Source organism: Zea mays, chromosome 8 (genome assembly GCF_902167145.1).
Source record: "Zea mays cultivar B73 chromosome 8, Zm-B73-REFERENCE-NAM-5.0, whole genome shotgun sequence".
Lineage (NCBI taxonomy): Eukaryota > Viridiplantae > Streptophyta > Magnoliopsida > Poales > Poaceae > Zea > Zea mays.
In genome coordinates this window covers 159908325-159920413 of record NC_050103.1, presented here as the reverse complement: position 1 = coordinate 159920413, position 12089 = coordinate 159908325, and the positions used below count along the sequence as shown (strand labels likewise).

Here is a 12089-nt window from a genome sequence, read left to right as displayed (position 1 = left end):
GATAACATTATACAGAACACTGTTAAATAACATCAGATCACTCACCCTCCAAAACTGTTTGAATGTTTGAGTAGCGGGGGAGTAAAACAACAATTTAGGACTGATTTGGTGACCAAGTAATTGGAGAGGATCTATGGGAAGGAATTCTCTTGCTATTCAAAATTAAATAGGAAGTGGATTACTCTCTCATGATTCACTTTAATTCACTGTCCACCAAACCAACTCTTAGTGTCTTTTTCTTTATATTCAATTTATGCTCCTTTTTCAGTTAGATTTAAGCAAGTCCAGCTCTATCCAGTCGTGGTATTATAAAGTGCAGGAGCCGCAACCACGTACTACGGATGCTGCTACTCGCTTGCGATCGATGAACCGCCAAGCCATATGCACGTAATGCAAGCCCTAGAACCCGTTTCCCCAATCAACCATATGCAGGCGGCATCTGTCGAGCACACGCAACGCAAGCATCGATCTGCCGGTATCTCTAAGCTTGAGCCAGCCCAGAGCCGGCCGCCGGAATCTACTACTCTCTGACGACTCGACGCGTTAGCTAGCTCGTCGTTGGCTACAAATTGCGCTGCTCTTCAGGGGCTTGTATTGCCATGACCATTATTCACTAGGGAATGTCATAGTAGCTAGCTACAATGGCGTCGTCGTCTTCTCTAGCGATCAGAAGCGTCCTAGGCTGCCTGATCCTCGTGGCCCTAGCCGTGTGCGGCCTGCCGTCCCTAGGCTCGGCCATGGGCGTGCCCCAGCGGCAGCCAAACCCCATCAACTTCACCATCGGGGTGGAGGGCGTCGTCTGGTGCAAGAGCTGCCGGTACCGCGGCTACGTCGAGTCCAGGGACGCGTCGCCACTCCGGAGTAAGTCCATTCGTTCGTTCGTTCGTACGTGCTCATCAGCAGCGTCGGTCTCCAGCCATGCATGCATTTCTGATCACAGTATGCATATATGTGCGTGCAGACGCCTCGGCGCTGCTGCGGTGCCGGCATGGCCGCCGGGCGCTGTCCGTGTGGAGCGCCACGAACGCGCACGGCTACTTCCTGGTCCAGACGGGGGCGCAGGCGGCGCCCTTCACGAGCAGGAACTGCAAGGTGTACGTGCCGCGGTCGCCGGTGCGCGGCTGCCGCGTGGCCGTCAGCCCCGGCCGCAACAAGGGGTCTCCGCTCAAGTTCCGCAGGTTCGTCACGCGCACCGACGGGCTGCAGGCGCGCTACTCGGCCGGCAGCTTCACGTTCGCGCCGCAGGACCGCTCCAAGTGTGACTGATGACCGCGAACGGCCCTCTAATAGAGACTTCCAAAGGGCTCGATCGCCCGCATCCCGTCAGGGATGGGGCTGTAAATTACAGTATAATTAATAATAAGCAAGGTCATGAAGCCGATGTGCCTTTTGTGCTTCGTTCGTGTGTTGTTGATCAAGTGCTGCTCCATGCTCGATCAGTTCGGCAAAGCACCTCAGATCGTGTGCTGTGCGTCGCATGTCTGCCGGCGGCCGTCGAACGCCAGGGCGCGGCGAATACGACGACATCCAGTCCAGCGTAGAGATGGCAGCAGGATTGGACTAGTAATAACTGCTACCACGGCCCACGGACACGAAGACGAAAGCCCAACGGCCGAGCCGCATCACGGGGGCTGTCCAGCACGCACTCTGTTTGTCTTGTACTCTAATCAGGGGCCACTATTTTTTCTAGCTAATCACTATATATATATATATAATACAAAATATCATATAACAGACCCTCTCAATCTAAATTGTCCCCTCAAATTCAAACCCTAGCTTCGACCCTCTCTTCTTGTCAGTATTTACGATTGAAGTTAAACAATAAAAGGATAGTAAAATCTATTTATTATCGGTAGATATATACAAACGAGAAGAAGGTCCGTCCATCACGCTCCACGACTGGGTAGATATATACATTTAATCATATTCTTTGTCCAGTACTCTTCCAGTTCTAAGGCATTTTGTTTTTAATGCATAAATTTTACTATATATTATATTATTGTTAGCGATATCGTAGTACAAAAATAATGTACATGCAAAACCAAAATGTCTTATATGTCACAAGCTCCGTTTGGATGCCAATATTGTAGGGCATGAAATTAAATTGGATTCAATATTAAATCAGTCATGATATTGAAATAAAATATAATTCTAATTCTATTGTTTGGATGTCGCTTCTATAAGGGTTTATTTGATGAATCGGAAGGCAATTCATTCTCCTTATATGAATCCTTAAACCTAGCCATACCTCATGTCTTTAGCCAGGAAAACAACTTTCTCACAGCCGAGTTTTCAGAAAATAAGATTAAAGAGGCCATTTTCTATGAAACACAATAAAACTCCAGGTCCAAATGGTTTTCCTGTTGAGTTTTATCAGTAGCTCTAGGAAACTATCAAGGGAGATCTATTGCAAATGTTTCACAATTTGAAGCTTCTTCTATTTGCTTTTGAGCTAGACTCAGGTCTAAAGATCAATTTCTATAAGAGTGAGTTGTTCTGTTTCGGGGATGCCTGGGATCATATAGAGCTATATAAAGAACTCTTTGGGTGCAAAGCTGGAAATTTTCCAATCAACTATCATGGTATACCAATCCATTTCAGGAAACTAAGAAATCGTGATTGGGCTAGAGTTGAAGAACGCTTCAAGAAAGAGACTTGGTAGCTGGAAAGGGAAAGCTCTCTCAGTCGGCGATCGTCTGACGTTAATTAACTCTGTGCTTAGTAGCTTTCCAATGTATATGATGTCTTTCTTTTCCATACCTAGTGGAATTCTTAAGAAATTGGATTACTTTCGATCAAGATTCTTCTGGCAAGGAGATGAACACAAAAATAAATACAGGCTTGCTAAACGGTCCATTGTGTGTCAGCCCAAGGACCAAGGGGATCTTGGGATTCTGGACCTGAAAACTAAGAATAAGGCCCTCCTTAGCAAGTGGTTGTATAAATTACTTACCTTTGATGGATTGTGGCAACAAAATCTCCGAAAAAGTATATAGATCCAAAACCCCTGGCTCGAGTGGAGTGGAAATCTGGCGACTCCCGCTTTTGGTCTAGTATAATGAAGGTAAAACTAGAGTTCCTACGTTTTAGAACCTTTGTTGTACAAGACAGATCTCAATTAAGACCAGTATCTTGCCTTGTATAACATTGCCAGACCCTGACCCATAACGATAGCAGAAGTAATAGATTCCTACCCTCTTAACATATCTTGGAGAAGACAACCTTATGGATCCAACCTAGATGATTAGATCTCTTTGTTGTCATGGCTGGAGGGAGGAGTTGACCTAGGTTCAGGATGCCTTTTACTGGAACCTTAGCCTAAATGGAAAGTTCTCGATAAAATCACATTAGGCTGCCTTATTGCTTAGTAACTCCCCCAGAGTAAATAGAGATTTATGGAGTTTGAAGGTCCCCTTAAAAATTAAAATCTTTCTTTGGTATCTACGGAAGGACGTTCTCCTCACTAAAGACAATTTGGCTAAATATAGCTGACAAGGAAGTTTAAATTGTGCTTCCTGCCATATTGAGGAGATTATTAACTATCTCTTCCTTGAGTGTCGTTTAGCTCATTCAGTCTGGAGCATTTTTCAGATGACCACTGGCTTCAATCCATCATGCGGACCATATGTTCGGGGATAGCTTCAGAGTCTTAATAAAACGCTGAAATCAATGTTTCTACTCGAAGTAGCGGCCTTATGCTGGGCTCTTTTAGGAAAGCTGATTCCAATTTGTTTTGTGCTCCAATATCGACAATACAAACGGAGCATTAGACAAATACTGAAGATTCTTTTAACTTATGCACAGCTCCTCGCCTCACGTCTGCAGACGAATGCCAACAAGTCTTATGATGTCTGCGACCTAACACATTCATCAATATTATATGGAAAATAAAAAAGGGAGATAATGATGCAAATGCTGATGTCTGATTCAACAGATGTACAGCGATTTATACCTTTCACCTTTCAAGTAACACTATGACAAGAGCAAGTCTGATGCTGGTACTGGTAGGTAGAAACTGGATTGATTGCCTGTACAAGTATACCTCAAACCAATGATGTACAAAACCTTTCCCCGTGGTACTATCCCACGCCCCAATTCTGTTTCCTATTTATGCTACTTTTGCTACCACGCTAATCTGTAATCCTATAAAACCACGCTAAATCTGCTACAGCTACTACCTTTCCCAACTCTGCAACTCGGATTAAGCTGCACCGTTGGCAACTCTGGATTTAATCGCCACAAATTTTGAAGCCACGCACGCGCACAACTTGGTAAGCTATCTCTAGCAGCATTACTCATCCAATCTCTCATTTTAAACTCAACTCCCTAGACAGTGACATCTACCACGGCTATATGCATGATTTGTTGAGCACGGCCTAAGAAGTCGGTCTATTTATAGCTGAGACTCAAACAGATGCAAACTCCTCAGTCCATTTCTAAGATCTTAATGTTGCCGCTGGAATTTGCAGAAAGTAGAGTTGAAGACTGCCCTCTCCAGCAGACGCATGAAATGAACTGTGACTGATCATCAATCTCCTGTCCCGATATAGGGTCCGTCACGCTGAACTTATAAGCCAACACTGGCATGGGAAATTCTTTGTGGTAGACAAAAACCTGTGGAGAAGTAAGAAAAAGGTGAGTTAAACATTTTATTCAATGCAATTCCAATCCTCCTCATGAAAAAGGATATGAATAGGCATTGGACACATGTACCAATCTATATTAAAAAAGAGGATACCAAGTTCATGCATTCATTTCTCTATTGACAGTTTGACACAGCACATGCTGCTTAAAACCTAGTCACTACATAATGACCGCTCACCTACAACAGGATATTCATTTCACCTGCTTCCATCATAATTTCGATTCCTTCCTTTATATAAAGCGGGAACTTAGAGAAGTATCTTGTGTAAATGTTGTGTTCATTTGCAGAAATGCATATGTTGCGTTAAATTTATGGTCATACAAGAAAAGATCGAGTCTAGAACAATAATATATGTGATACTTTAGGGATAGCACCCATTGAAGAAAAGTTTGTCTACCACCAATTGAGATGGCTTGGATATGTCCAACGGAGACTCCAAAGGCACCAATACGTAGTAGAATTCTAAGCCATGATAGTAACGGCTCGTTTGTTTTGTTGGAATTGAATTTCATTCTAATAATTATAATTTAGACAAAATTAACTAAGTTAATATATTTATCTATGTATTATATTTGTATATTATCCTAAATCATATGAGAGAGATAATTATACACTACATTTATGTTATAGAGAAGCAAGTAGAAGAGTGTTATAAATTGTACATTAGAATAATAGCATGTAAATCTATAGAATTAATTTCCATCTCTTACCTCATGAATTTGAGATAGACTTATATGTACACTTTGGAAAGTTATGGAATGTCACATTCTAAAAAATAACCTACTATATTAGTTAGATTCCAATTCCTCAAAATGAAGGGAAACAAACGAGCCCTAATAGAAAGAGAGGCTTGGAAAGACTGAAGTCGACATAGAAAACGATAGTAAAAAGGAACTCGGAAGCATAGAATATACCCAAAGATTTAGCCTTAATAGAAATGTATAAAAATCAGTTATCCATGTGCCTCAACCTAACTTGTAGATTCTATTGCGTTTCAACTCTAGTATACCCAACTTGTTTAGGACTAAAAGATTTTGTTGTTGTTGTTAGAGAAGTATGAAAGTCACTCCAGTCTCGTTGTATATGACATATATACACATGGCATACCAAATGAATACAATCATGAGCATCCTGAACTACACTATATGCATCACAAATAAACATCAGCTTCCTTGCAACAAATGTAATATTTACACGCGTACCCTATGATTTTTGCTTAAAGGTAGGTAAAGTCCTGGCCAATCTAACTACGAGTCCGATGTCCAGACAAGTTTGTGGAAGCTTAGCTAAGGAATGCATACCTCATTTGTTTCAGAGCCAGTAGCAATGTAACCATCAGATATGGAAAGACCAACGAAGTTCTGGCAAAAGGTTTAAAAAATAAGTAAATCGATCACCCAATGAAAATATCAGTGCCTTTCAGCACAGAAAGCAACTCACTATACAAAAGGCTATGTTGCAATAGCTGAAGAGTAACATCTGTATACGCGTGAGTTAATTACAAACTCAACTAAGAAACTAGAATATTTCATGAAATCGATTGACTGATTAAACTAGAAACCACTATGTAAATATGCTACATGGGTAAGGTGGTAACTAAATCAGCAAGAAGCACGCTAAGTGAACCAATTTAAGGTTCGCAAGCATCCAAGATGTCTAAAAAATAACTGCTGCAGTGAGATTTAAAGCACTTCCTTTGCATACGTAAAAAAGGACAGATCCAGTGTCAAAGGCGCATGAGGGCTTGTTCGGGTACGCCAATCCAGAAGGGGATTTGAGGAGGATTAAATCCCCTCCTAGTAAAAAATGACTAGTAAGGAATTTAATCCTCTCCAACCCCCATCTGGATTTACGTAATCGAACAAGCCCAGAGTGGGGTCTGGGAAAGGGATAAACCGATTTAAAGCACTTCCTTTGAACCCAGTGTCAAAAGCTCCCACATTAGTGGGGTCTAAAAAAAGGATAGACCGAGGTTGACAGATACAATGCCAAAGGCTCCCACATGAGTGGGGTCTAAAAAAGAGATAAACCGAGGTTGACAAACCCCATCAACGGCTCCCACATGAGTGGGGTATGGGCGAGGGATAAATCGAGACAATCTTTCCCCGCAAATACGGAGGCTGCTTCAACCTAGAATCTGATGACTCAATGAAACAGATCTCGCCATTGCACAAGAATCCATAAAAAGAGAAAATCTTAGAAATTCTCTCATTGATTGAGAGAAAAGGACTGAATCACCAATGTTGATGACTGTACTTCATAACATCACTGGTCAATCACATACAATTGTAAAAGGCACTATAGTTGTATAAGGGATAGCACTAATAATTGTCACAGTAGTATACTACATACATGTACAGTATTAAAGTGTGTTTGGTTCTCCAGCCAGACTTCGCTTCCTTGATCAGACAGAAATCAAGATAGAACTAGTGTTTGATTCCTTGGTGAGTTTGCCTTGGGGCTTGTGCTAACAAGATTTTTGCTTGCTGGTTGAGGAGAGCAAGATTGTCTCACCCATGCTGGCAAAGCTCGCCTTGCTGGGTGAGACAAAGTGAGGGGAGCAGGTGAAGTAATCAAATGTGCCGTTAGTGTTTCATTACAATAGTAAAACTTACGAAATTCAACTAGCATAGTATTTCGATCAGATATTCTACTAGTTACATTTACAAAAGATAAAACTAGACACTAACCACTTGTAGATCAATATTATGAGAAGAGAACAGGTATGTGTAGAAGTTTTATCAAACCTTTGTATTTGTATGCCCTGTAAATGTTTGAACTGGACTGTCAATTATCCTTCCTGGATTCATCGATAAGTCCCAAAGCTTCAATGAGTTGTCAGTAGATGCGGATAGTATTGTTGATGCATCCAGATACTTAACATAGCTTACAGTCTTTGTGTGGCCAACTAGTGTACAATAAGGAGCTCGTATGTTACGTAGATCATAGCAGTAAATTTTGTGGTCTGCAGAGCCGATGGCAATGGAGCGAGCAGTATCAGGTTGAAATTGTACAGAACACACATTTGCTCTTGTTCTAATAGTGCCAATACTCCCAGCCTGCATAGTTCACAAAAAATCTGTTATAACAATGGCGGAAAATAATCCTACGTTCACATACAAGTTCGATAACCATGTTATCGTTAGTTAAAAGCCTGACATACAGTAGGTGCAAGAATAAAATTGCCTGATTCATATCCCACAGTTTCACAGATCCATCATCACTCCCACTGACCAATTTTGTTGGGTCCACAATTGAGAAGTCCACCGACCACACGCGTCGCTCATGCTCCCTCATCCCAACAAAAACTTGACTCCTAGTAACATCCCAAACCTGAAATTGCAGGGATATTATGGTAATTGCATCAAATACAAATTTAATTATAAAAAGCATGCCACAGAGCTTACCTGTACTATACCCTCAAAATCACTAGATGCAATATGGCTCTTCATATAACTGTTCCAGCAAATACAACTCAACTTTGATCTATTAGACATCTCTACTACAGGATAGTGAATATCACGGTGTTCATTTACAATCATATTATACTCAAACACTTTTATCTTCTTATTTACACCTGCAGTTGCAAAAAACTCTCTATCTCGGTCAAACCCTACGGAGCATACTAAGTTTGACGAGTTCAGCAAATCACAATGCTTCAGTTCTGCCCGAACTTTCAACTTACTGAATGACAAATACTTGCACAATCCTTCAAGAAAAGAGTTTACCCAACCTCTTTGCCTTGTACCATATTGCCTTTCCAAAGAAAAATCATCTAGTGAACTTCCCTCAGTCCCAACAGCTGAACCAGTAGTGTTCTTAACAACTCGATCACAGCTACTTATTTGGCTGCCAACTTGCTTCATCAACTTGGACCTTGTTAGAAAATAGGCTGTTTCAAGTTTTTTGAAGTTCTTCATCAACCTGGAGCTTTTAGACAGAACACTTTCCTGGATTAACTCAGAGGATGGTACTGTTCTGGAACATTCTTCAACACTACGATTATTTTCCTCCATATCAACACCTTGCAGCTCAGGTCTAAAACGCTTCCTGGATCCACAATCACTCTGCTCTTCAACAGTTCCAGAGCACACCTCTTTATCCCCATCGGATAAGAAGTTCTCACAGTGGCCAATTGTAGATTGCTGGTGGGGTACCTCATTGATGTCAGAAGAGAGGAAAGCAATAGTGCCCTGCAAACTGTCGGCTATATCTTGCTTTCTTTTCTGCAACTGCTGAAGAAAATCCAGCAATAATTCTTGTTCTTCTATCTCTTCGCGTAACCTAAGTGCCGCTTCATGCTCTTCCAGGCTATTCCTTGACTGATTAAGGAACTCACTCTGCAGCACCTCACTGTCAAACAAAAAGAAACAAAAGAAAGAAATAAAACAGGGAAGAAGTTCAATGTGGCACAACCTCATTGGATAACACAAAGTTAACATACAGATACATATCTTTGCTTAATTAAATTTATGAAATAATTACGTCAAGGGCAAGCATGTGCAACTAGCAATTGAAGTAGAAAGAAGGCAACGAAGAAAAAATATATTAACCTCAACTAAAATCCAGCATGGTCTATTGTCCAAATATAAGTCTCTAGCCAAAGATAAAGATCCACTGAGGAACGCCTAGAACGAAAAGAAGTGTGCTGGCACTTTCATCAGTTGTAATACAACCACATTTTTCTATTGAAGATTCGAAATAAACATGAACTATGAATAATATCAAAAGTTCAAAACCGAAATATTATAAGATAAATGATACGTCTGACTTTCACAAATAGGCAAAACTGTCCCGCAAGTGCATTGTAGGATGGTTGGTTGCTACAACTTTTAGATTGTTTGCTGCACTTTTCCATATAAAATTAAGGCTAGAACAAGAATGTCAAATCTAGAATATGTGGAGCATTGTTAACAAATTCCATTGTTTCAAATTGCTGATTATAATTCTAGTGTCTGCTACTGCCCCATAAATATTGGCTTTCCTATCTTGCTAGAAGACTTAGCCAATTTTCGAGGCAAGCTTGATCTTCAAACAACACCATGGCCATGTATATCAAACCCACGTTCTCTGTCTTACAAAGCGTACAACCACATCACATATACTAACAAGCAAAAGCAGTTCCCAGCTTTGAGGAGAAGCGTTACTAATATATGCATAAAGGACTCCATGCTACCTAGTTGTCTCCGGTGGATCATGAAAAATGAGGGTTTAGTAGGTGGCACTGTTTACACATTGGAGTTTGAAATATGGGATGGGATATGGAAGCTGCTGGGATAGACGCTCAAAAATAGTACACGACACGCGACGCACCTCATCTTCGGTCTGGTTTCTGGCACAGGGTGCATTAGCAACTGGCAGAAGGATGCTTCCTTGGGCCATTTGAACAGCAACTGCGGTGGCAACACCCGGTGCCGCAGATTCGCCATTGCCCGCATCTTGTCCTCCATCGTTTCGAACGTATAGAACAGCTGCAGTCCGCGAAGCAAACAAACACAAGCGACGTCAAGACGTAGACGTGGCGTAAAACAGAAGTATATTTGACGTGTGAAGCGAACGCACACCGACACGCACCTCGAACAAGAGCACACCCAGTCTGTAGACGTCAGAGGCGAAGGTAGCGGCGCTGTCGTCCGCATCCTCAGGGCTGGTGTACCAGCTGAGCTCCATGGCCAGCACGCTCTTGAGCGGGAACGACCTCCCCGCGCGCTCCTCGCCGGGGACGGCGCTGTCGCGTCGCCGCAGCGGAGGCGAGGCGTCCGGGTCCGGGTCCGGGTCCGGGTCGCCGTCGGCGTCCTCGGAGGCGTCAGAGCCCGAGCACGAGCCCGAGGCGTCGGAGCCGGAGGCGGACTCGATGAAGGCGACGCGCGCGAAGGGCGGCGACACGACGAAGCACGACGGCCGCGCGCTGCCCACGGCCACCCCCTGCGCGTGCGCGACTGCCACCGCCTCCGCCACCTGCCTGAACACGTGCACGCACTCTGCCGCCTCCACCGCTCGGCCCGGCCGGTCCAGCCACTCCCGCAGGCTCACCTCGCCCCCGTCCTCCCCTCGTCTCCCTTCCTCCGCCGCATCACCCTCCGCCTCCCCCCACCGCCGCCCGCCGCCGCCAACACCGCCACGGGACGGCTCCATACCACACGCTCAACCCCCTCCACTCCACTCTACCCCATGACCGGGATCACCTCCGATTCGCCGAGTCCCGCACCTCCTCCACCTCCATGCACTGCTCCGCGAGGCCCATCTAAAGCAGAAGGGGATAAGGATCTGAACCGCAGCAAGCAGCAACCTGATCCCGTAGAAGAAACAGCGAGGTGGGAGGAGCAGTCACCAGGTGAGAGGAGTGGAGCGGAGGCGAGCAGCGAGCCACACAAACCCGCTTTATAAATCGCGGCTCTCTCGTCTACTACTGCTTTATTTCTTACGCCTCGGTAGCCCGCCTCCCAGCCGCACATCGCCCGCGACCCTTACCCACGAACACCTCGCCCTCGCCCTCGCCCCAGTTCGGAGCGGCACAGCGACCAGGGGCCAGGGCCAGTCCATCTCCCTCGCCCCCGAACTGCTCTACAGGACCAGTAGTCCAGTACTCCAGTACCACACCTGCATTAGACACCAAACCTGACCGCGGACATGAAACGACGGCGCTGCCTTGACTTGACGCCCACCCCCGCTGGCTGCCGCGCTGCCGCTGCGCGCGGAGGTGGAAGAAAACGGAGCCGGCGAGGCCCAGCAACAACAGCTCGAGCGCCCACACGCGCCCCTACGCCTCTCCAACCCTACTCGGCTACTCCTCAAGCTCTCCCCCGTTCTACTGATACTTCCCAGGCGATTCCCAAAGAGATTTGCCTCGAGGACGAGATCAAGACCAGAATTATCGTTTAAAATTCGAAAAAAAAACGAAGAAGAAGAACTGATGACGTGGCGCTACTAATAACGGAAACCCCGGGACCACGCAAAAGACAGAAGCCGTCAAGCCACGCGGCCTGCACCGTCTCAGTCTCATGACACCTGGGCCCGTGACCACGCAGTGGCCAATCGACCGGCGGTGACTCGCTGCCGGCTAGGCTCGCGTGAGAAACCGCCTGCCACGAAGTGGATCAAAAGGGCGCTTGTTTTTCCAAAAGCGCACACCTGGGTTTCGATAGTGGAAAGCGCCGTGTAGCTGTACCGGGCCCACTCGTCGGCCTGCTACCCGAGCGTCAGCGCGTGGGCCGCGCCCGGCCGAGGACTGACGAGCAGTTTGACCCAATGGGTGGCCCGTCGCTGTCCGCGGGTGCGCTTTTATATATTCCGCCGAGGAGCCCAAGCCCAACCGTCAGCGGGCACCGCATCTAGGCGTTGGCAGAGGCCAGGTGCGGGCGCGACGGACGTGGCGCGACGGCGGCCGCACGCCCGTGGTGCGTGGGGACTGGAGACTCCAGGCGCCCCAACGCGGGCCACGTTG

The 12089-nt window shown here is 45.3% G+C and overlaps 2 protein-coding genes across 4 annotated transcripts; one reads left to right on the top strand and one right to left on the bottom strand.

Annotated features, from left to right (window-relative positions):
* Positions 1–337: 337 nt before the first annotated feature.
* On the top strand, positions 338–1397 carry LOC103636245 (uncharacterized). The gene is made up of 2 exons (XM_008658606.2): positions 338–861; positions 962–1397. The coding sequence occupies exons 1-2, from the start codon at positions 642–644 to the stop codon at positions 1264–1266; spliced, it is 525 nt and encodes a 174-aa protein (XP_008656828.1). The 5' UTR covers positions 338–641; the 3' UTR covers positions 1267–1397.
* Positions 1398–3904: 2507 nt separating this feature from the next.
* Positions 3905–11751, bottom strand: LOC103636244 (protein SPA1-RELATED 4). 3 transcript variants are annotated; one of them, XR_557890.4, is made up of 7 exons: positions 10220–11751; positions 9959–10116; positions 8053–8998; positions 7809–7978; positions 7393–7704; positions 5947–6006; positions 3905–4614 (listed from the first exon to the last, which is right to left on the bottom strand). XR_557890.4 is itself a non-coding variant. In XM_008658604.4 (7 exons), the coding sequence occupies exons 1-7, from the start codon at positions 10778–10780 to the stop codon at positions 4426–4428; spliced, it is 2373 nt and encodes a 790-aa protein (XP_008656826.1). In that variant the 5' UTR covers positions 10781–11751; the 3' UTR covers positions 3905–4425. The 3 variants fall into 3 exon arrangements, 2 of the variants coding, with proteins under 2 accessions (XP_008656826.1, XP_008656827.1); XM_008658604.4 differs by having other exon boundaries at positions 7832–7978; XM_008658605.4 differs by having other exon boundaries at positions 7880–7978.
* Between the last annotated feature and the right edge of the window lie 338 nt (positions 11752–12089).